This window comes from Rattus norvegicus, chromosome X (genome assembly GCF_036323735.1).
Source record: "Rattus norvegicus strain BN/NHsdMcwi chromosome X, GRCr8, whole genome shotgun sequence".
Taxonomy (NCBI): domain Eukaryota; kingdom Metazoa; phylum Chordata; class Mammalia; order Rodentia; family Muridae; genus Rattus; species Rattus norvegicus.
The window spans coordinates 12,708,577-12,732,925 of NC_086039.1; the positions used below are offsets into that span (position 1 = coordinate 12,708,577).

Sequence of the window (24,349 nt, forward strand, 5' to 3'; positions counted from 1 at the left end):
AAAGAGAATTGTCTAACCTTAGGTTCAGCATGAGCATCTGTCACATCTGCGAGAGATGAAGCTGCAAAACGATGTTTAGGTAGGGTCACAAAAATAGACGCTTTTAACAGTGAATTTCTTCGTGAGTTGTGCGTGAGAATCGCTAGGTTACTAAACAAAAAGCAAAAATAAACACACGCAGAGAACCTTTCGAAGCCCAGACATCACGAAAGACCAATTGCTCCTGAATCTATGGAAGTGGATGGAACCCATAGATATTTTTAAAGGCTTGCAGTTGATTTCAAACAGAAGCCAAGCTTAGAAAACAGACAAATCGTGGATTTTTGGAGAAAGAGGCGGTAGGGAAAGATGAAAACCCAGGCAGGATAGGGCGGCTACTGCAAGGGCAGGGACAAAAGCCAAGAGTACCAGCAAAGGATTTAAGGACATGTGTTTCAATGATGGGTTTTGGGTGACAGCACAAGCGCGGCACACAGAAGGCGGCGTTCAAATGACGTTATTGTGCTGTTGCTCCTGTCCCGATTGACAAAAAAAAAAATATTGTAACGTTTTCTCCAAAGCGTCGCGCCAGAGTCGCCTACGGGCAGAGCGCACGTTGGACAGTAACAGCGCGCCGTCACTGCAGGCCGCGTTTTGGGGCCCCAAGAGGGGAGACAGGCGGCTTCTCTGCCAACCCTCTTCTGTTCACCTTCCCACTGCGCGGTTGCCCAGGCGGGGTAAAGGGGCACTTGGGGACTACTGACGTTACTGTGACGAGGCTGCTGGACTGGCGGCCCGGCTTCCGGTGCCGTGCGCACCCCCTTCCGCTTTCCCGCCCACGCGCCGCTCTGCCCCGCCCCGCTCCCACGCACCCTCTCAATCCCCCCTCAACCCCTCCCCCCGCGCCTCAGAACTGCACAGCGCGGGGAACCGTTGCGGGTTGCCTTAGGAAAGGGCCTCCCGCGGGTTCTCCTTCCGTTCTGTCTGGCGACTTCCGCTCTCGGCCCAGCAACATGGACGCTGTAACCTGCCGGCCCAGCGGCCGTTGAGAAGTCGCGGAAGCTTCCCTCATTGAGTGACTGCCCACCCGCCTGCCTCTCTGCCCTCCCGCCCCGCGCTCGCCTCCCTGTGGCCAGCCGGCCGGGCCCTACATGGGGGCGGGCCTCCGCAGCCTGAACTCCGCTTCCTGTTCAGAGGCGGCCTGGCACTAGGCGGCGGCCACTCTGCCTGCGCCCGCTTCTGTGCGGTCACCGAGCCCGGGAGGAGGCTCCAGGGCCGCATCTCAGGCGGTTGCCCCGAGCCGGGCTGTGCGCCGCCATGGCCCCAGTGCAGCTGGAGAACCACCAGCTGATCCCTCCTGGCGGCGGAGGTGGCAGCGGTGGCGGTGGAGGCAGCAGCAGCGGCTCTGCGTCTGTCCCGGCTCCCCCGCCTCCTGGAGCCGCTGTGGCGGCGGCAGCTGCGGCTGCTGCTAGCCCTGGATACCGGCTTAGCACGCTCATCGAATTTCTGCTGCACCGGGCCTACTCCGAGCTTATGGTGTTGACGGACTTGTAAGTACTGCGAACCCATGCCTGCTTCCCGGCGCCTCACTTGCCCTTCCCGCCTTCAATAGAGCCTTATACCTGCCTTTTACTGAGCTAGGCTGCTGAGCGTAGAATTTTGAAATTCATGGGGTTTAGGTTCTGGGGACTGGGAAGAGGTAGCTATTGGGGATCTGGCTGACGATGAAAGCGCGGAGACTGGTTAGTTTCGCGTGTTAACACTTGCGCTGAAGATCGTCTTTGGGATTTTCTGTTGGGATTGAGTTCCCAACAGAACGGTATTGATTTCTATGTGGAATCTTTTTAAAAACCTGAGAGGAAGAGTAAGCGTTGAGGACTACGTAGAATTCGAACTCAACGGGATTTTCAAAGGAGGGAACTGTTTTACAGCCTTTTGACAATATGTTTTAAATGAAGGTTGCAATCTTTGGATGCTGGAGGAAGATTCTGTGTAAAACAATTTACGTTATGAATTCTGAGTCTTTCTGCAATATTTGAAAGCGTGCTAAGTCTTTATGAATGTAGGGAAAGTAGAATACTTCTTTCTAATGAGCCTCCGAATTTCAATCATATAGTTACCTATGAAATGCCTTGGGGCGTGATTAGGGAGTTTAATGCTTACAAGCAGACTACACTGACGGTTCAGTGTGCGAATAAAAGGTATTAGGAAATTTTGGAACTCTTTTGCATCTTCTAGATGAGGTTCATAAAGTTTTCACCTTTTTACCTATTGTTAGGCTCAGTCAGGTTTCCAGGGAAATACATTAGTATGCAGACGCTAGAATCTATCTTGTGATACTTGGCTACTGGAGAATTTGTTTGTACATGACTGAAAGAATTAGAGACGGCTTCGGTTACTCTTGTAAAACACTCTTTTTCAGTTTTGATGTACTATATTTTGTGGAATGAGACAAAAGCTTAACCTTGTCAAAAGAGGTGGTATTATTATTACTATTGAGACGGGGTCTTCCTGTGTAGTCAGGCTGGCCTCAAACCTTCAGTCCTGCTCAGCCTCTTTAGTGTTGGGATTACAAGAATGGGCCACTGACACCTGGCTGAAATTTTTTTAAACGCAGAATTCCCGGATCTACTAAAATCTGGATTACAGGTTGTGTGTGTGTGTGTGTGTGTGTGTGTGTGTGTGTGTGTGTCCGTCCCCACCCCCAACAGCTTCTAAATGAGAGACATAAATTTCAGGCTTAGGAGTTCTTGTAGTATATTGCATGTGTTCATAAGAATTCACAAGAAAGTTTAATATATGTCCTGTGCATAGCTGTGATAAAAAGACTGTGATCGTGGATCATGTGATTGGTTTTCTGTAAAGAATTTGTAGAAATTTATTGTATTCTATTTTTAATTTTAGGACTTAGTTTATGGAGAGGGATCTGTTTTTATTGATGTAGAATAATATAGCTTTAGTCCCCCACCATTTGTATGACTCCTAAACATATCTCAAGCACAGACCTCAGCTGAATTCCAAATTCTGTGTCCAGATCCATTCAACTCAATATCTAACCCAGGAGCTGTGTTCAGTGAGATGGCTTCAGTGTTTGGGAAGCTAAAAGAGGATCACAAGCTTTAGGCCAGAATCAAACTACAAAGTGAGACTCTATTTCAAAAAGGATTCCACAGCCAAACATGGTGGTGCATGGCTTTAATTCCTGCAGAGGCCCCAAGTACATGCCAGTCTTAAGTTTGAGGCTAACCTGGTCTATATATAGCGAATTCTAGGACATTGAGGGCTACACAGTAAGAGCCTGTCTCACCCCAACCACCACCACCCCAGTCCAGAAAAAAAAAAAAAGACCAGGCACACAAACTTACAATAAAATACACAGAAAAAAAGTTTTTAGAATCACTTCTCTATTAGAACATAAAATTTGTGGTCTAAACCAGGATACCTTTGAACATAGGAAAAAATGTTATAAATATATACCCCCGTAGTCCTAGCACTTTAGAAGTCACAGCAGGAGCCTTAGAAGTGAAAGAACAGCCTACAGCCTAAGGCTACACCAGGAAGTTTGATGTCTGCTTGGGCTGCCTTGGTATTATGTTTCAGTAGTAGTAGTAGTAGTAGTAGTAGTAGTAGTTTCAGTTGTAGTAGTAGTAGTAATAATGATAATAATAATAATTATTCTACACATTGGGTACAGAATGTAGCCTTGGTATTGTTTCAGTAGTAGTAGTAGCAGTAGCAGTAGCAGTAGTAGTAGTAGTAGTAGTAGTAGTAGTAGTAGTAGTAATGATAATAATAATAATAATAATACACATTGGGTACAGAATGAAGCCTAGTGGTAGAGCACTTGCTAGGGTCCTGGCTCCAGCTCTCCAGCACCCACATTTTTTTAAAAAATAGAACAAGCAGCCTACCCCTGGGTCTATGCTATATCAACCAGGACATGGCTATTTCCCTTTTACCTTTAAGGCCTTGAGAACTGTGCCTTACCTACTTTACCTCTTTAATTCATGTGCTAATAGTATCATTCTGTTCCGTCTACGTACCCTAACCTTGATAGTTCTTCACAAAATTTATAATTGGATAATGTCTTTGTTCTTTTTTCCAGAAATACATGTGGTTTTCCTTCTCTTTTCCTTTAGGTCTTAGCTCGCATATAACTTCGATCAAAGACTTTGTCCAAGTGCTCATCCTCCTTTGGTGTTTTTTCCCCCCACAATGCTTACTGCTTGAGACATCATTAATATATTGTGCCTTCCCCATGGAATAGGAAATCCAGGAGAACAAGAATTTTGATTTGTTTTGCTTTTCCACATGGCAAGATCAATGTCTGGCATAACGAATGAATTTTCAGCTATATCTTTAAGCCACTGATAATTATAGGAAAAGCAAGTGTTATTCTTGATACTTAAAACAACAAAAACAACAAAACCTTTTGTTGTCTTTTTTTTTTTTTTTTTTTTTTTGGCTCTTTTTTTCGGAGCTGGGGACCGAACCCAGGGCCTTGCGCTTCCTAGCTAAGCACTCTAACCACTGAGCTAAATCCCCAGCCAACAAAACCTTTTGTAACTCAGATTGGCATAGAACTTTGAATCCTTTTCTGCCAGCATATTTAGGTGATTTGGTTTGAGCCCCAAATTTCTAGATTTTTTTTTCTTATGCCTGTTCACCTCTGATATATACTGATACTTTTTGCCTTAATGTTTTAGGGGTTCATATTCTATTCTTTGCTTTTTAACCTCTTTTTTGTGGTTTGGTTGGTTGGTTTTATTTTTGTTATTGTTGTTGTTGTTGTTGTTTTGAGACAGGGTTTCTCTGTGTAACCCTCCCTGGCTGTCCTGGATTCATTTGTCTACCAGGCCAACCTCCCAACTCCCAGAGATCCCGTCTGCCACTGGCCCTCCAAGGGCTGGGATTAAAGGTGTGAGCCACCCCCTACCCCCTACTGCCTTTTAACCTCTTACGTTTGGAAAATTAACATAAACTTTTACTAAAATTGTGGCATAAATATGTATGCTTTGTGCCTTTTTTCTTTCATCATTTGCATCTAAGCTTTTTCTCCATGTGGTGGATTTTCATAAAGGAATTTAAAATAGAAGTGGGAGCATTGGGAGAAAAGGGAGGCAGGCAGCAAGTTTTGTCCTTTGTCTTAGAAATCAGGCTTTCTGGTGGGAGCTGATCCTTTAGTGTGTGTGTTGGGGGGGCAGGTAGGGGCTGGAAGAATAGTTTCTGTCTTCCTAATCGATCCCTAAACTCTACTGTACTCCCATCCCCCAATCCTCACTTTCTCTCTTGAGAACCAGGCTTCTCTGGGAGTACTGTGAGGTGCTTTTTTTTCATGTAGAGGAACTTTCTAGGGGCTGCTTTTATTTGCACTCTTTGAGACAGGGTCTTACTTCCCACCTTAGGCTGGCCTTGTGGCAGTCCTCTATCTCATCCTCCCAAAGTGCTTGTGATCACAGGTATATGAGGTACCATAACTGGTAGTTATTTGTAGCCTTTATAATAGGCCCTTAACTTCTGCTTGACTTCGTAATATCCTAGCCTTTCCAGCCTCTAACTTAGTTTAAACCTTCCCCTAAAGCCTACCTGTCTCCTAGGAATTGAACCCTGGAATGAGCTGTGCAGGTGCTTTACCACTGACCTAGATCCTCTGTCACTCTGATCATACCTGTAGCTTTCATCCATCCCAATGTCTTCCCTGAGAATAAGACAGCTCACTTTAGTAGTTTCCCCTTCTTGTACCCTTTCCTGTTTGCCGCACGTGGTGTGTGTGTAAGAACATGAAGCAGCTGGGTTTATTTTTTTCAGGATCTGATGATTGCTGGGCAGGTTTGACACGTATTCAGGCAATTGAGTCTTGGACTGAGAGCTAGAGGATACTGGAATGTGGGGGTTCAGGAAGCTGATTAGGACCTTTCAAGGCATTAATAGAGTAATATAATTTATCAAGGAGAAAGTTGACATAGGTTACTAGCAACCAGTACTGGAGAAGGAGCAAAAAGAAATAAACACAACTGGAGCTACTTAAAAGCAGTATAAATCCTTCATCTAACCACCATGCAAAGTCATTACTACTATAAAACCTTGATTGCACCCTTAACTTCCAGATTTACCTACAGTAACACAGCATGATGGGATTACTGCTAAGAATCCAAGTGTTCACAGGTTCACAGATGCTGACAGCGAGGTACTATTCCTACAGCTGTAGCCGTTTTGGTCTTAAAAGATACTTTCTCTGCCTCTGATATTTATTTATTGGAGACAGGGTCTCTATATAGTCCTGATTGTCTTGGGACTCACTACGTAGATCAGGCTGGCTTTAAACTGAGATAGATTGTCTTGCCTCTGACTCCTGAGTGCAGGGGTCAAAATGTATGCACTACCGTATCCCCCAGGACTTGAGCTTTTAAACTGTTTAAGGTTTACACAGTATCTTCCGAAGCATTTTGAATGGGAAGAAGTGTTGCTTTTTCAGTTTTTCTTTTCTTTTCTTTTCTTTTCTTTTTTTTTTTTTTTGGTTCTTTTTTTCGGAGCTGGGGACCGAACCCAGGGCCTTGCGCCCACTTCCTAGGTAAGCGCTCTACCACTGAGCTAAATCCCCAGCCCCTTCAGTTTTTCTTTATAGCAATATTGTTAAGAACTTATCAGTGCAGAGAGTTAGCAGCCACTTGAGCCTGTGGTTACTTTTTGCTCAATTTTTCTGAAACATGAAGATAGCAAATACAGTCAGAATAAAGCCCATTATCATATTTTGAGAAGGCATGCATATATTTAAACAAGTTTTTTTCTTCTTTTTAGATTGCCAAGAAAATCGGATGTGGAAAGGTGAGTATGATAAAAGTTAAATCTGTCTCCTCATTGGTTTTTTTCCACTGGGAGCATGAGTGGTGCTATTTATTGGTGCTGTAGGAACATAGGTCCAAAGCAACTTAGGACTGTATATTTTGTTGGGAGCACCAGGGAATGCAGTTTTTGTCTTCTTGGTACTTAAACGTAGAACCTTTCTTTTTTAAACCTTTATTGATGGCTTTATTGATGGCTGACCAAGGCAAGTCCTTGGGAGGGGGAATAAGAAAATGTAATGGAGGTTGAGTTGTCTGGCTTTGGGCAGCTGGCTGTTAATATAGCAGTTGTTGTAATGATGCTGTTAGATCCTTTTAGCACTTTAGTCTTCTGCTATCGCTATTTTATAATGGAAATTTTTTTGATTCAATTTAAACTTGGGGCTTAAAATTTAACACTCTTATGTTTCCATAGGCCAAAGGAACAAAATTTAGAGAGATCATGTTATTGGGATTTAAATTGAAACTATAAGGCTAAGTTGATAATATCTTTGATCCTACCTATGGTCCTTGGTTTTGGTTTTTCATACCAGGTCACTAGGGGGAGGTTTGTAGTATTCATTAATAGTTACCTCTCCATTACCAGCACCAAATGCCATATTTGTAGACTTAGACAGGAATCAAAAAGAGCCTGGAAGACACAATTGAAACTTAACCTGGTTTGTGACTTGACTGGTCAGTTTTCAAAGAAGGAAAGAAGCTAGGTTTGTTCTGCCTGGTGTGGAGTTAGGAATGAACACTGGGTTTTTGAAGGACTGACTCATGATGCACGAGCACACTAACAGTTGAGAAAGTGTGGTGTCAGAAAACTACATTAGAGTAGTTTACAGAGAAGGGCAGCTTTCTGATAGAGGAGCATATTTAGGGAAAAACATCAGACAAGTCTTGTGCTTGTGGTAAGGGAGGGACAGCACTGGCATTCCAAGCCTTGAGGTCAGTGGTGTCTAGGTGGTTGTATATTTGTGTGTGGTGCCTTAACATTCTTGAGCTACAACCCCAGCCCTGTCAGATCTTAATGCACTTTTAACACTTGTGTCTCATTCTTGCTTGCTTTCTTAACTTGACAGAGACTGACAAAGATCCATAAGTGTGCCCTTGGCTTTTTTCCTTTTGTTTCCATGGTATAATCATAGTGTTGACTGTTCTTTTTTTTTTTTTTTTTTTGTTCTTTTTTTTTTTTCGGAGCTGAGGACCGAACCCAGGGCCTTGTGTTGACTGTTCTTAAGGAAGCCTTTTAGGTTGTATGCGATCTTAACACACTCTCAATAGCTACTTGACTTTAATGTATTCAGTCAGCAATAGACTTCAGCAAAAACTTATGTGGGTGCATTGCATCCTGGTGGGTGCATTGCATATTGGCAAGATGGAGAGATGTTGGTTGGATGTGTAGGTCATTGAAAAGTCACATTAAATTAATACATAGCTTCGACTGCACCTAGAGGTTGGTTAGTATTCTTAGAGGTAGGTTAGTATTCTTCTGGGTCTTGTTAGTAATTAGTCCTGGAATGTTGAATTTTTTTTTCAGTGTCTTAAACCACGAGAGGTATGATTGTCAGTTGTAGTGGTCCTGAAGTAAGAGGTCTAGCTAATATATAGAGGGTAGAGAATTTTTTAATGATACTCTTAAAGCTTTATGAGATGATAAATATTGGTGATTGCTGGGTAAAAAAAGCATAGAAATGAATACAGTAGAATAATAGATATGGACAGATCTACCCAAAATCAGCATACTATTTTTAATTTGGGTAAGGTAATGGATTCAACTTTGTCATTGAAATTCATTGGAGTTTTGTTTGTTTGTAATGCTATTGTAAGTTGGGAAATAACCCTATACAAAGGACACAATTTCAAGCTTTGGTAAAAAATATATTTCAACTCCTCTAACCAAAATGGTAACTAATTACCAGTAACTTCAGGTTTATACTTTATAGCTTCTAACTTCCACTATCATATATCCATAGATTTAGTATATTTTAGGAATCATTTATTATAATAAAAAACAATTTCAAATTATAATTCATTATGGAAAAACTATTGGATTTATTGCTCTGTGGTAAAGGTATGAGGACAGAAATGAGATGAAATTAATATTTATGTAAATATTTTAGGTTAATTTTGTTATGCTTATAAACATGCTTTTTTATTCAGATAAAGCAAATTGTGAAAAATAATGTGCTGATTCAGATGAGAATTGTTTTATTTTTATAGGAAAATAGAAATTGTACAGTTTGCTAGCCGGACACGTCAACTCTTCGTTCGATTATTAGCTTTAGTAAAATGGGCCAATGATGCTGGCAAAGTAGAAAAGTGTGCGGTGAGTTAAACTTTTGGTTTTATTTTGTATAGAATAACTTCGAGAGCTGGACATGGTAACATATGCCTGTGATCTTAGCACCCAGGAGTCTATGTAGTGGTGGTCAGGAGGTCTAGGTTAGAAACAAAATGTCTGTCTCAAAAAATGCCTTTAAATGTTATATGTATAATTTAGAGATTTAACTTTGACATCTGTTGATTTCAATGTTCTTACCGATGTCAATAATCATGTTCTTTTATGATAATACATAAATGTGTATCTGTGGAAGGCTAGTATTTGTATATGGGCTCTTGACCAAAAAGAGGAGGAGATATGTGAAAGATATTATACTAGGAGACTTTAGATATAACACTGGAGAAACTAAAAGGGAGGGAAGAAATAGTTAGCTTCAAAATTGTATGATTCTTTACAGCAGTGGTTCTTGACTTGTGAGTAGAGAAAAAGTTCTATCTCCAAAATTATTTATATTACAATTCATAACAGCAAAATTACAGTTGTGAATTACAAAATTACAGTAAAATAATTTTAGGGTTGGGGATCACCACAACATGAGGAATGGTATTAAAGGGTCTCAGCATTAGGAAGGTTGAAAAGTCCTGCTTTGAGGTTAAGGAGATTCTCTTTTTTAAAAGATTTATTTATTAAATATATATGAATACACTGTAGCTGTCTTCAGATACACCAGAAGAGGGCATCAGATCCCATTACAGATGGTTGTGAGCCACCATGTAGTTGTTGGGATTTGAACTCAGGACCTCTGAGAGAGCAGTTGGTGCACTTAACTATGGAGCCATCTCTACAGCCCAGGAAGATTCTCTTGAAGTTTTTTTTTTTAATTGATTTTTGATGTCCTTGTGAGAATGGCAGAGTCTGTATTTTCTGTTTTACAGATTAGATGAATAAATTTCTAGAAAATATGTGGCTTCCTCAAGGTCACAGAACTGATGACAGCATGTATCAGTTCAGTTGTTTTTCATTTACTCAAATTCCAAAAGTACTGAGCATGGGCTGTAAGGGATAGCAGGGAAAGACTTGAGTAAAGCACACTTCCTGCTTTCCAGGAGACTCAGTCTTTTGACTGTTGACTTACTCTTAATTCAGAGAAGTGACTTCATTGAGTGAAGTGTAACAAAGATTAAATCTACCCCCTAAAATGTTTTAGGGAGCTGGGGATGTAGTTCAATTGGTAGAGGGCTTGTACAGCATGTAGGAAGCCCTGGATTCCATTGATTTCCAGCACTGCATAAACCAGGCATAGTAATGTTTGCCCGGTAATTTCAGTACTTGGGAGGTGGAGGCAGGAGGATCACAAGTTTAAGATCATCCTCTGCTACTAGTCAGTTGAAGCCATCCTGGGCAACAGATTCTTTTCCACGCAACAACAGTAACACAAACCAAGTTCAACCTAAGAATGTTAAGAGGATCTCCTAGGGGCCTTGAGTGAGTTCACTGTGAGAACTTGGGGAGGATGATATGGTGTTCACAGATGAGGAACACTGGCTCTTGCTTTACTTACTTCAATCACTCCTAAAGAGGTCATTCTGGAAAGGGCATTAGTGAATGAAGTCCTGAAATGAAGACAGCACTTCTCCACTTTCATTGAGCTTCTCTTTTTAAGCACAGCTCTACAAGACCAACTATATGTCTAGCTGCTCTCAATTAAATTTGTGAATGGAAAGGAAGTACAGAGATCACTAGCTTGGCAATGATTCTCACATTCCTTTTTTGTTTTTATTCTATTATGTAATGACATGTTTAAAAGGTTTCTAGTTTTCATAGATTAAAGCAGATTAACAAATTGGACCTGGCTAGATTAAATTTGAGAGCTTCAGAAGTTCTCTGTAGTTTTTTAAGCTTCTTACAGAAAAATCAGCAGGGTGGTGATGTTGGTGCACATCTTTAATCCCAGCACTTGGGAAGCAGAGGCAGGTGGATCTCTGTGAGTTCCAGGCCAGGTTGGTCCATAGACTGAGTTCCAGGACAGTCAGTCTACACAGAAAAACCCTATCTTGAATAACCAAAGAAAAGAAAAAAAAAGAACAGCTGCCAGGCATGAGATATACATACATATACACATACATACATATACACATACATACATATACACATACATACATACACACATACATACATACATATATATACACATATACATGCACACATATACATACACACTCTGGTAAACTGGTAAATTGAAACTGGAGAACTTTCTATTTGTAAGCTAGTGAGGATTCTTAGTCCACAAAAGTCCTACTCTGCAAAGAAATCTGCAGCACAGCTGTATTTTTGAATGATTTCTGACATTTCACCTCAGTTTAAGCCTGCTTTAGTCTTTGCTTAGCCTGATTTACTAGACTGCCTTATTATTATAACCAAAACTTAGGTGAAAGTTGCCAAACTGAAAGAAGGGATAAGATCATAAAGTTGGACTTTGGAAAATTCTAGAATATAGGTTTGCTTTTTGAAGCATATCCTGTTAGTTTCTATTGTAAGTTTGACACAAACTAGAGTATCCTGGGAAGAGAAAACTCACTCTCCCCAGTTGAATAACTGCCTTGATCAGCTAGGCTTCTGGTCATATATTTGGAGTATTTTCTTGGTTGCTAATTGATATGGGAAGCCCAGTCCACTGAGGGTAATCTTCCCTGCTTAGTATACAAAAGTCTTGGACGATGTAAGGGACACCCCCCCCCCCCCAAAAAAAAAGGCTGGAGAGGTGGCTCAGGGGTTAAGGATACTGACTGCTCTTCTAGAGGTCCTGAGTTCAATTCCCAGCAACCACATGGTGGCTCATAACCATCTGTAATGGGATCTGATGCCCTCTTCTGGTGTGCATGAAGACAGCTACAGTGCACTCATATACATGAAATAAATGAAAAAGAAAGCCAGCTGAATATAAACTAGTGAGTGAGCCAGCAAGCATCATGTCTTTGTGTTTTCTGCTTGTGTTCCTGTCCTGACCTCCTTTAATGATGAATTAAGATATGGAAGTGTGAGTTGTACAAATCCTTTACTCTAAGTTGCTTTTGATCATAGGGTTTTGTCACAGCTGCAAAAAGCAAACTAGAACACGGGGAAATAATTTTTATTGACATTAGTGCATAGTTCTAGTTCTGGCAGCTTAGCCCATGACAGCAGTAGACCAGTTTTGTCAGATATGCTTTTCTGTCGCTGAGTAAGCCAATAAAACCTTACAGAATTATATAGAATATTGATCAGAAGCATATTTGGCCTAGGTTGGCCTTAAACTATCAGTCCTCTTGTCTTAGTTTCTTGAGTGCTGATCTTACAGAAGTGTACCATCACCATACTCAGTTTTTGAGGTAGAGTGTTTTGTATTATATGTTAAATTTTCCTTAAGGTGTGAGGTTGTGCTGGATAGATGGCCCAGTGGTTAAGAACATTAACTGCTCTTCCGGAGGACCCAGTTTGATTCCCAGCACACACATGGCAGCTCATAGCTATCTCTAACTCCAATTCCAGGGAATCTAATGCACTCTTCTGTTTTCTGAAATTGGGCACCAGGTATATACATGCTACATAGACATACATGCAGACAAAACAGCCATGCACAAATAAATACATAATTAAGATTTTAGAAAGAAATTCCTTAAGGGAGAAAAGTGTCCATTGTCTGTGTATGTGATTTGCAAACTTTTGTATGCTAAGCAATATTCAGTGTACTAAGGTTAGCGTATTTTGAATGTGTGTTTCATTACACAGATGGAGTAGTGCAGGCTGGATAAACTGATACCTCAGTTTATCTCCCATCATCCCAGAACGAGGTCTCTGATTTTATTTTCCCTTTACTTGGTCTCAAGAATATTTTCACCTGAGTGGCAAGATTCATAAAATGGCCTAAATCAGAGTTAAAACCAGTTCAACAGTTGAGACTGTTTTAGTAGTTTCATGGCTACGAATAAGAAGTTAGAGTTGGTGACATTGATAGAACATTGTATCAGGTAACATTTCAACATATGCACTGGGTCTAAAACTAAGAGAAGAAAACCCATTTTCTGCTTCTAGCTTCTCTAATTATTAAGCCATATTGAATATGTGAATCAATTTTCTCATCTCTAGGGTGATAGTAATCATCTGGTTCTGTTTTCTAGAGTTGTAGAAATTACACAATAAAACTGGAACTATAAAAAAGATCACTGTCTATGTATGATGCCCTCTTATATTAAGTCTGGTTTGAAGGACATGAAAGAAAGGGAAGTTAGATATTGATATAAAACAGAACTAAAGGTTTGAAGGAGATGGTTTTCAGCCCTGTGATGGCTCTACTACTGAAATGACTAGAAAAATGATAGAATTTCTGTATTGGGCAGATAGTTGTCCTGGATCTCATACTGGGCAATATGTACTGTTTCCTGTGTTCTAGGCACTGTTCTTATCCTCAGAACAAATTCATTAGGTTGGGAATAATTACCTCCATTTTACTGTTGAAAACCTGAGTCATCTATGGGCAGTGGTGGCACATGCTTTTAATTCCAGCATTTGGGAGGCAGAGAGGCAGAGGCAGGCAGATCTTCTGAGGTTGAGGTCAGCCTGGTCTACCGAGTTCCAGAACAGTCAGGGCTGCACAGAGAAACTCTGTCTCAAGAAGAAAACCTTAGGCATATTTGCCCAAGTAGACAGAGCTAGTAATTACAGAGTTAAAATTTAGATCAAGGCAGTCTGGGAGTCTATGGTTTTAACCACTTCATTGCTATCCAACACTTAAAATCTGTCAGAATAATTTTTACTCTTACTATTTGATATTATGAATGTGTGATGTCAAAAGTAGAGAATGAGAGAAAACTATTTTTAATATCAAATATAAATAGATATTTCATTGAATTAATAAAAAACCACCTATATTAATTTCTTTTTAAGTTTGCTTTGGAGTTTAGAGTAAATGATATATTTACCCTTTGCTTTAAAGATGATCTCGAGCTTTTTAGACCAGCAAGCCATCTTATTTGTGGATACTGCTGACCGCTTGGCCTCCTTAGCTAGAGATGCCCTGGTCCATGCACGCCTGCCTAGTTTTGCTATCCCATATGCCATTGATGTACTGACTACTGGTTCTTATCCACGACTTCCAACCTGCATCAGAGTAAGTGCTTTCCCCCTGTACTCAGAAAAGTTAAAGGCTTTTTTGGTTTGCATTGCCAGAAACTGTTTTTTAAAAACAAGTAATTAGTTTCATGTTTTTTTTCTACAAGTAAAAGTGTGGTAGTTTGAAATAAATAAATTGTGGTAGTTTGAACTGGGAAGGCTTTTTTCCCCTCCTTTCTTTTTCCTTTTTTTCTCCCATTTCCTTCCCCTACCCTGTCCTTGTTGGGAGTGAGTAGATGTGCAAATATAATTTAGTGTGTATTTCAGCTGTGAACATGATTCCACAGCAGTGGTATTTTGGAAGTGCCTAAGATGTATTATGGTAATTGAATGAGTTGTTGCTATTGTATTCTTTTTTTTTTAAATATTTATTTATTTATCTTATGTGTAAGTACACTATAACTGTCTTCAGACACACCAGAAGAGGGCATCAGATCTCATTACAGATGGTTGTGAGCCACCATGTGGTTGCTGGGATTTGAGCTCAGGACCTTTGGAAGAGCAGTCAGTGCTCTCAACCGCTGAGCCATCTCTCCAGCCCCGTTGCTATTGTATTCTGTTCACTTGAGAAGTAGAAGTCATCTAGTGATATTAACTCCGTGTATTAATGGAGCATGATGAAGAACATGATTTTAGCAAGGTGACTGAAAAGTATTCACTCAAATGTATAGTCACTATTGGATGTAGACAACAGAAATGAGTGTTATGATTGTCTTGAGTATAGTAAGAAATACTCAAGAAGTTCAGTCAGGTACAGGTAAACATTTACATCTTTTGTATATTTAAAAAAATTTTTTCTTTTTTTTTTGTAGGACAAAATTATTCCTCCAGACCCAATTACCAAAATTGAGAAACAAGCCACACTTCATCAGCTTAATCAGATTCTTAGACATAGGCTTGTAACGACAGATCTTCCTCCACAGCTAGCAAATCTTACAGTGGGTATGTACCTGAGATTGTTTTTGGAATATTTTCTAAGTGACCGTTTGGATTTTTTTCAAAGAACAAGTAAATGAAATTTTGGTTTTTGTGGTGGTTGAACCTATGATTTGCCAGCCATAACTGTTCTCTTTTTGATACCTAAAAATAATATGTTGGTCTTTGCACTGGGGAGAAATGAGTGGGATTACCTGAAACTGGAAGAGAAAAGAGGTTCCGAAGTTGAGCCTGGAGGACATACTCTGGTGTTTATTCATAATGTGGGAAGAGTTGCCTTTGGTTTCTTAATGACCTGGGCATTGTGCTTTCTCTGACCCCCTGACTTGTTTCAACACTTAGGACCAAAGTTAAGTCTATTTAAAATGTCTTATAAATGAGACTGAAACTTGGAGATTAGCTAGAAGCTTATTGTTTTAAAGCAATATATACCTTTTCCTCTTCTAAAAGCAAATGGCCGTGTGAAGTTTCGAGTTGAAGGAGAATTTGAAGCAACCTTGACGGTGATGGGTGATGACCCAGAAGTCCCATGGCGTCTTCTCAAGCTAGAAATTCTAGTTGAGGATAAGGAAACAGGAGGTAAATCATCATAGTAATGGTTTTGACATTCTTATATTATTGAAGTATTCCTGTGGAAAAATATGTATAGCAGTTCTATAATTTGAAACAAAATTTTGATAAGCATAGGTACTAATGGAAGAATTTTCAATGTATAATCTATAGTTTTCTCAAAATAATCTGTTACTCTTTTTATAAATTTAAATTTATTTTTAGTGTACACTTGTCTCAGTTAATGCTCTAATGCTGACTTTTCTAATTAACTCCCTTCCTTTCTTCTGCCCATGGAAGATGGGCGAGCTTTGGTTCATAGCATGCAAATTGACTTTATCCATCAGCTGGTCCAGTCTAGGCTCTTTGCTGATGAGAAACCTCTTCAGGACATGTACAACTGCCTACGTATCCTTCTGCTATTTGAGACATGGACTGTAAGGATTTTATGTCTCCCTCTTTCTTCTACACTTTCTGTTTATCCTTTGTGTAGTAGTCTAGCCTCTCCTTCCCATATCCTCCCTTTTTTGGGTATAAATGGGCATAGTGAGTCAGCCATTCTGTGAACATTAATGATACATCTGTAAGATATATTTCAAATCTTACCACTGCTTTGCAGGCAACTCCTAGAAGTGATTGCTTAGAAGTAGCACTGCTTGCTCAGCAAGGTGGTAGGTGCCTGTGATCCCAGCCCCTGAGAGGAGAGGCTGCAGGGGGACTTAGAGACCATCCTTGGCCAAGTGGTTAGTTCAAAGTCAGTCTGTTTTACATAATGAGAACCTGTCTCAAGAAAAGGTGCCATTTTGATCTGAAAATGTATTATTTGCTCAATTTGTATTTTCTAAACAATAATCAGTTAAGGGGCAAACCTAGACCTTAGTTTTGTTTATTTAGGCCAAAATTATTATCCTCTTTTCTAAAATTATGCCACATATTCTACTACTACTTATGATGAGTCATTTGAGAATGTAATTCAGAAAACCACAAATTGTCATATTTAGGATGAGTTATTATATAAAAATGATTCTAGAAAATTTCTCCATAGCCAGCTTTTTTGGAATAGATTCCTTGTTAGATGAAGTTTACCTGTGCTTATTAGCTGCTTGAATAACGTGTTGTATTTTGCTTAACAAGATAAATCAGATTGTTTCTGCTTATCACTTCAATTAGAAGTCTTACATTCCCAGACACTAATGTTAATCCGAGAGAGGTGGGGAGACCTTGTACAGGTGGAAAGATACCATGCTGGAAAGTGCCTCTCCCTCTCAGTTTGGAAGTAAGTAATATTGGTTCTGGTAGTCATTGTAAGTAAATCCTGTCTGTTTGGTTTCTTTCCCTTGTACGACTGATATATTACACGTGAATAGCCATGTGTGCCCGTGGAAATGTGCTTTAATTTAGTAAAGTCTCAGTATCATGTAGATCACATGAGGCACTATTACCTTACTGTGGGCACATGCCATATTGAAAAACTAGGAGAAAATTAGGTTTTGGGTGATGGTGATAATCAATCTGGTCTTACTCATGCAAAGTCAGCACTCTGCCAATGGAGCTATATAGATCCCCAGTCTCCAAAGGTTAGAGCGTTGAGTGTCACCTTGTAAACCATACTTGCTTATCACAGTTTCCCATTTTAAACTGTAACTTTGAAACCTGATTGGAGAAAATTACTATGAAGCTATTTGTTGTCTTTAATTCCTGTTTGAAATAGACTATGTTCTGATTTTCTGTGGATAAGTCAGAGGCAAATACTTATAAGACAGTTTCTGTTTCCAGATTTTCTTTTTCTGTGAGTGCATGTATTTTATTTTTAAATTCAGTGTCTATTTCTAAAGTGCAATAGAGCAAATGCTGAATTGGATTATGGGAGGTCTTCTCAGTATTAATTTATTCCCTGCACAAACACTGAGGGCCTGCTATGTTCAAGGTTCTGACTCAGTAGCATAATGCATGTTTCTATTTGACTATAAACGATACAAAGCTGTGTTTATGTTATTCTCCCCCTACCCCCTTTCAGTCAACAGGTTCTAGGGAGAAAAACAGGCACAGCATCTGTTCACAAAGTTACAATTAAAATCGATGAGAATGATGTCTCCAAGCCTTTACAGATTTTTCATGATCCTCCTTTGCCAGCTTCTGATTCTAAATTAGTAGAAAGAGCCATGAAGGTAAAGGGTTCTCAGTGTATTTTAATATTGATTTGATTAAATAAATATAATCTAGCACATATAAAACTTTTAGCACAAATTCTTCAAGATATGTAATCATTTCTAAAACCCTGTGTGAAACTTGTTTTAGGTCAGTGTTATACTTCTGTATTTGTTTTTGGTCTTTTAAACATCTGATACTATCTGTATAAGATTAATTTTAATATCTTCTTTCAGTTTTAGTTTATAGGACAATGCTATGGGTTGCATCTAAGCATACATTTTTTATGAATTATGCTGAATTATGCCCCTAGCCTAGTTTAAATTAGACTATTTTGTTTTTAAGGTCTGACATCTGAGAACTGTGACTATAACTATATGTAAACTCTAGATTTACACTTATCAAAATACTTTTTTGTTGTTTTGAGGCAGTGTCTCACAGTGTAGCCATGGCTTGCCTGGAACTTGCTGTGTAGACCAGAATGACCTCAACTCATATAGATGGAGCTGCCAGCCTCTGCCTCCCAAGTATAAGGAAGGATCTCTCATGTCACCCAGCTGGCCTCAGTGCTGTTATGTATCTGAGAATGACCTTGAATTTCTGATCCCCCTGCATGTATCTGCGGAGGGCTGGGATGATAGTCATGGCCCCCACACACAGTTTTCAATTTGCTGGGAATCAAATCCATAGCTTCTTGCATGCTGAGCACTCAACCAACAGGACTTCTCCACTCTCCTATACTTAGCAAAAAAAAAAGATTAATTTTAGTTTGGAAGCTTCCAATATAATTAAAATAATTAAATATAGCTAAATATAATTAAAAGAATTAAAAGCTCAAAATCATTAAGTTATATTTTTACTTTACCTAAATTTGCTTATACTGGATAATCTCCAATACTGAAAGGAAGTATCTTAAGGCATAGCTGTGTCCATTCACATACTTATAGTGAAAACATGTTAATTGTATGTTGGGTTTTATTGTTGCTGTTTATGCAGATTGACCACTTATCAATAGAAAAGCTCCTGATTGACAGTGTACACGCTAGAGCCCACCAGAAGCTGCAGGAACTGAAGGCCATTCTTAGAAGCTTCAATGCCAACGAAAACTGTAGGTGTTTTCAGTTGATACTCTTTATTTTTCTTTTATTTAAGGATTTTCCTCATATGACTTTTCTCTGATGTACAGTTATGTTGAGGATGCTGGACATTTGTTGCATTTAACCTGAAATCCACCAAATTTGTCCTAATTTTCTCTTTCTCTTACTTAGCTTGTCTTCATTTTTGAACTGTTTGCATGCTGCCTTTTCCTCAAAAATTTATACTTGCTGAAATAGAAACATTTTAACGTGGCTCGTAATTTAATGCTTTTGACAAAGCAGTACTGCAGATGCTTTTATAATGTATTTATAAAATATGGCTGAGTAAAGCAGAATTCCCCCCATTTTCAGTTTTAGAAAAATGCGTAGATACATTGTATCAGTCTTAGTAAGAAATGCACATGTATAGAGTAAGTATTATAAGTCATAGAAGACATTGAGTCTTCCTGGTTTACTTACCTATCTAGTCTATTATGAGCTCTAGAAAGCAAATTCTGTTTCACCTGCTTCTCTATTTACTATTCTTACTTCCACCCCATCCACTTTTTTCCCTGGATACGGGATATCACTGTATAACCCAGGCTGGCTTCAAACTTGTAGTCTTGCTACTTCAGTTCCTCATTGGCTAAGATAACAGGCATGGGGCAAGAACTCCGGCTTCTTCAAATGGTTTTAATCATAATTACCTTGTGTTCAAAGTTCATGTGTAATGACAGTAGAAATTAGTAGTAGGGAAGGAAAGAGCCTAGATCACTCCATTACACTTAACAGAAAAGGGACTTCTTAGGTAGCTTCTAGTAATTGTAGATTAAGGTCATTCTGATAGAAAGATAAAACCGCCTTTAGCAAAGATAATTTTGAGAAATGGACAGTACATATTTATCCAAGAACGTTGAATAGTAGGCATACTAACTAATAACAATGTACTATGTATTTTAAAATAGCTACAAATGAAATTTTTGGTTCTCATCACATAAATATTTAAGGAGATGAATATACTAATTACTGACTTGATTATGGCACAACTTATATTATTATAATATGACATAATCTATAAATGTATGTAATTTTATCAGGAAAAATTCATTCAATGAAAAATTAAAGAATAGATGTAAAAAGTAGGACTGATAAGCCAGAGTATTAATGGATGAATATATATTAAAATTTTTCTTTAAATTACTATGCAAAATAATAGGTCTCTTTCTTTTCACCATTACTTTTTCTTTAGACTTATTTATTTTTACTTTATGTGTATGGGTGTTTTGCTTGCATGTATGCCTGATGCCCTGAGAGCCAGAAGAGAGTGCTGAACTAGAGCCCAGAACTAGAGTTACAGACTATGGTTAACTGCTGTGTCGGTACTGGGAATTGAACGAAGGTCTGCTGGACGAATAGTCAGTGTTCTTAACAGCTGAGCCATCTTTCCAGCTCCTTCTTTCTCTTCCTTCACTAGCTTTGTAGACCAGACTGGTCGTGAACTTGCAGCAATCCTGGATCAGTGCTTCCTCTCCTCAAGTGCTATGACAACATACATTAACCCTTCAAACCAGTATGATTTCATTGGGACATTTTCAAATGTGTATGTTGTGCTTTGCTCAGATTCATCCCCACTATTACTACCTCTTGTTCTCTTTTCCCCTCTCTGATGGCTTCCGTTCTCCCCTCAAATATCCCCCATTCTGCTTTCATGTCTTCTGTATATTGTTAAATATCTCTTTTCATACATTCTCTATATTAAATTTTGGTTCTTCATATCAAAGAAAACATACTTATGTCTTTCTGAGTCTGGCTTATTATGGTTAACATGATATTCTCTAGTTGTATTGATTTTCTGAAAATGCCATAGTTTTGTTGTTTTTGTAGCTGAATGAAAATTCCATTGCATATATATTTCACATATTAAAAGACACTCATCTCATGATGGGCGTCTAGGTTGATTTTTCAGTCTTGGCTATAGTGAATAGTGCTGTAGTGAACATGCCTGTATATGTGTGTTTGTGGCAAGCTGACTTAGGCTCCTACCCAGGACTGATGTAGTTGTGTTATAAAATACTCGCAGTTTTTTAAGGAAGTTAAATTCTGCATACTGATCTCCCCAGTAAATGTACTAATTTACAGTCCTGTCATTGCCAACATGTTTTGTTTGATTTCTTTGTAGTAGCCATTCTAATTAAATTGAAATAGAATCTCAGTGTATTTGCATTTTTTTTCTTTTCAAAATTTATCATTTTTTTGGCTCTTGTTGGGAGATGTAATTTATTTATTTTATCTCCATCTTTATTAAATTGGGTACTTCTTATTGACATTTCAATTGTTATTCTCTTTCCCAGTTTCCAGGCCAACATCCCCCTAACCCCTCCCCCAGCCCTTTCTGTGTGGGTGTTCCCCTCTCCATCCTCCCCCCACTACCGCCCTCACCACAACAATCATGTTCACTTGGCAGGACCAAGGGCTTCCCCTTCCACTGGTGCTCTTACTAGGCTATTCATTGCTACCTATGAGGTTGGAGCCCAGGGTCAGTCCATGTGTAGTCTTTGGGTAGTGGCTTAGTCCCTGGAAGCTCTGGTTGGTTGGCATTGTTGTTCATATGGGGTCTCGAGCCCCTTTAAGCTCTTCAGTCCTTTCTCTGATTCCTTCAACGGGGGTCCTGTTCTCAGTTCAGTGGTTTGCTGCTGGCATTTGCCTCTGTATTTGCTGTATTCTGGCTGTGTCTCTCAGAGAGATCTACATCTGGTTCCTGTCAGCCTACACTTCTTTGCTTCATCCATCTTGTCTAATTGGGTCGCTGTATATGTATGGGCCACATGTGGGGCAGGCTCTGAATGGGTGTTCCTTCTGTCTCTGTTTTAATCTTTGCCTCCCTATTCCCTGCCAAGGGTATTCTTGTTCCCCTTTTAAAGAAGGAGTGAAGCATTCACATTTTGATCATCCATCTTGAGTTTCATTTGTTCTAGGCATCTAGGGCAATTCAAGCATATGGGCTAATATCCACTTATCAATGAGTGCATACCATGTGTGTTTTTCTGTGATTGGGTTACCTCACTCAGGATGATATTTTCCAGTTCCCTCCATTTGCCTATGAATTTCATAAAGTCATTGTTTCTGATGGCTGAGTAATATTCAATTGTGTAGATGGAATTCTGTATTTTCTGTATCCATTCCTCTGATGAAGGGCATCTGGGTTCTTTCCAGCTTCTGGCTATTATAAATAAGGCTGCTATGAACATAGTGGAGCACGTGTCTTTGTTATATGTGGGGCATCTTTTGGGTATATGCCCAAGAGAGGTATAGCTGGGTCCTCAGGTAGTTCAATGTCCAATTTTCTAAGGAACCTTCAGAATGATTTCCAGAATAGTTGTACCAGTCTGCAATCCCACCAACAATGGAGGAGTGTTCCTCTTTCTACACATCCTCGCCAGCATCTGCTGTCACCTGAGTTTTTGATCTTAGCCATTCTCACTGGTGTGAGGTGAAATCTCAGGGTTGTTTTGATTTGCATTTCTCTTATGACTAAAGATGTTTAACATTTCTTTAGGTGCTTCTCAGCCATTCGGCATTCCTCAGCTGTGAATTCTTTGTTTAGCTCTGAATCCCATTTTTCTATAGGGTTATTTGTCTCCCTGCAGTCTAACTTCTTGAGTTCTTTGTATATTTTGGATATGAGCCCTCTATCAGTTATAGGATTGGTAAAGATCTTTCCCCAATCTGTTGGATGCCGTTTTGTCCTAACAACAGTGTCCTTTGCCTTACAGAAGCTTTGTAGTTTTATGAGATCCCATTTGTCGATTCTTGATCTTAGAATCGGTGTTTTGTTCAGGAAGTTTTCTCCAGTGCCCATGTGTTCGAGATTCTTCCCTAGTTTTTCTTCTATTAGTTTGGGTGTATCTGGTTTGATGAGGAGGTCCTTGATCCACTTGGACTTAAGCTTTGTACAGGGTGATAAGAGTGGATCCATCTGCATTCTTCTACATGCTGACCTCCAGTTGAACAAGCACCATTTGCTGAAAATGCTATCTTTTTTCCATTGGATGGTTTTGGCTCCTTTGTCAAAAATCAAGTGCCCATAGGTGTGTGGGTTCATTTCTGGGTCTTCAATTCTGTTCCATTGGTCTATCTGTCTGTCTCTGTACCAATACCATGCAGTTTTTATCACTATTGCTCTGTAATATTGCTTGAGTTCAGGGATAGTGATTCCCCCGGAAGTCCTTTTATTGTTGAGGATAGCTTTAGCTATCCTGGGTTTTTTGTTATTCCAGATGAATTTGGATAATTGTGCTGTCTAACTCTATGAAGAATTGGATTGGAATTTTGATGGAGATTGCATAGAATCTGTAGATTGGTTTTGGTAAAATGGCCATTTTTACTATATTAATCCTGCCAATCCATGAGCATGGGAGATCTTTCCATCTTCTGAGATCTTCAATTTCTTTCTTCAGAGGCTTGAAGTTCTTACCATATAGATCTTTAACCTGCTTGGTTAAAGTCACACCGAGGCATTTTATATTATTTGGGACTATTATGAAGGGTGTCATTTCCCTAGTTTCTTTTTTTTTTTTTTGGTTCTTTTTTTTTCGGAGCTGGGGACCGAACCCAGGGCCTTGCGCTTCCTAGGTAAGCGCTCTACCACTGAGCTAAATCCCCAGCCCCTCGATTTCCCTAGTTTCTTTCTCGGCTTGTTTCTCTTTTGTGTAGAGGTAGGCTACTGATTTATTTGAGTTAATTTTATACCCAGCCACTTTACTGAAGGTGTTTATCAGCTTTAGTAGTTCTCTGGTGGAACTTTTGGGATCACTTAAATATACTATCATGTCATCTGCAAATAGTGATATTTTGACCTCTTCTTTTCCGATCTGTATCCCTTTGATCTCCTTTTGTTGTCTGATTGCTCTGGCTAGAACTTCAAGAACTATATTGAATAAGTAGGGAGAGAGTGGGCAGCCTTGTCTAGCCCCTGAATTTAGTGGTTTTGCTTCAAGTTTCTCTCCATTTAGTTTAATGTTAGCTACTGGTTTGCTGTATATGGCTTTTACTATGTTTAGGTATTGGCCTTGAATTCCTGTTCTTTCCAGGAGTTTTATCATGAAGGGGTGTTGAATTTTGTCAAATGCTTTCTCAGCATCTAATGAAATGATCATGTGGTTTTATCTTTCAGTTTGTTTATATAATGGATTACGTTGATGGTTATCTGTATATTAAACCATCCCTGCATACCTGGGATGAAGCCTACTTGATCATGATGGATGATTGTTTTGATGTGCTCTTGGATTTGGTTTGCAAGAATTTTATTGAGTATCTTTGTGTCAATATTCATAAGGGAAATTGGTCTGAAGTTCTCTTTCTTTGTGTGGTTTAGGTATAAGAGTAATTGTGGCTTCATAGAA

At 39.3% G+C, this 24,349-nt stretch overlaps 1 protein-coding gene across 2 annotated transcripts in view; it reads left to right on the forward strand.

The window, feature by feature from the left end:
• The first annotated feature begins 829 nt into the window (after positions 1 to 829).
• Med14 (mediator complex subunit 14) overlaps positions 830 to 24,349 on the forward strand; it is a 91,237-nt gene continuing 67,717 nt past the window's right edge. The window contains exons 1-10 of one of the 2 annotated variants that reach the window (XM_039099757.2): positions 830 to 1,529; positions 6,778 to 6,804; positions 9,030 to 9,135; positions 14,063 to 14,236; positions 15,051 to 15,180; positions 15,625 to 15,753; positions 16,024 to 16,131; positions 16,867 to 16,999; positions 17,741 to 17,891; positions 18,868 to 18,979. In XM_039099757.2, the coding sequence (XP_038955685.1) occupies positions 1,297 to 1,529; positions 6,778 to 6,804; positions 9,030 to 9,135; positions 14,063 to 14,236; positions 15,051 to 15,180; positions 15,625 to 15,753; positions 16,024 to 16,131; positions 16,867 to 16,999; positions 17,741 to 17,891; positions 18,868 to 18,979 (1,303 nt within the window). In that variant the 5' untranslated portion in view covers positions 830 to 1,296. The remainder of the gene's footprint in view (positions 1,530 to 6,777; positions 6,805 to 9,029; positions 9,136 to 14,062; positions 14,237 to 15,050; positions 15,181 to 15,624; positions 15,754 to 16,023; positions 16,132 to 16,866; positions 17,000 to 17,740; positions 17,892 to 18,867; positions 18,980 to 24,349) is intronic. The other variant, NM_001191727.2, reaches the window with a different exon arrangement.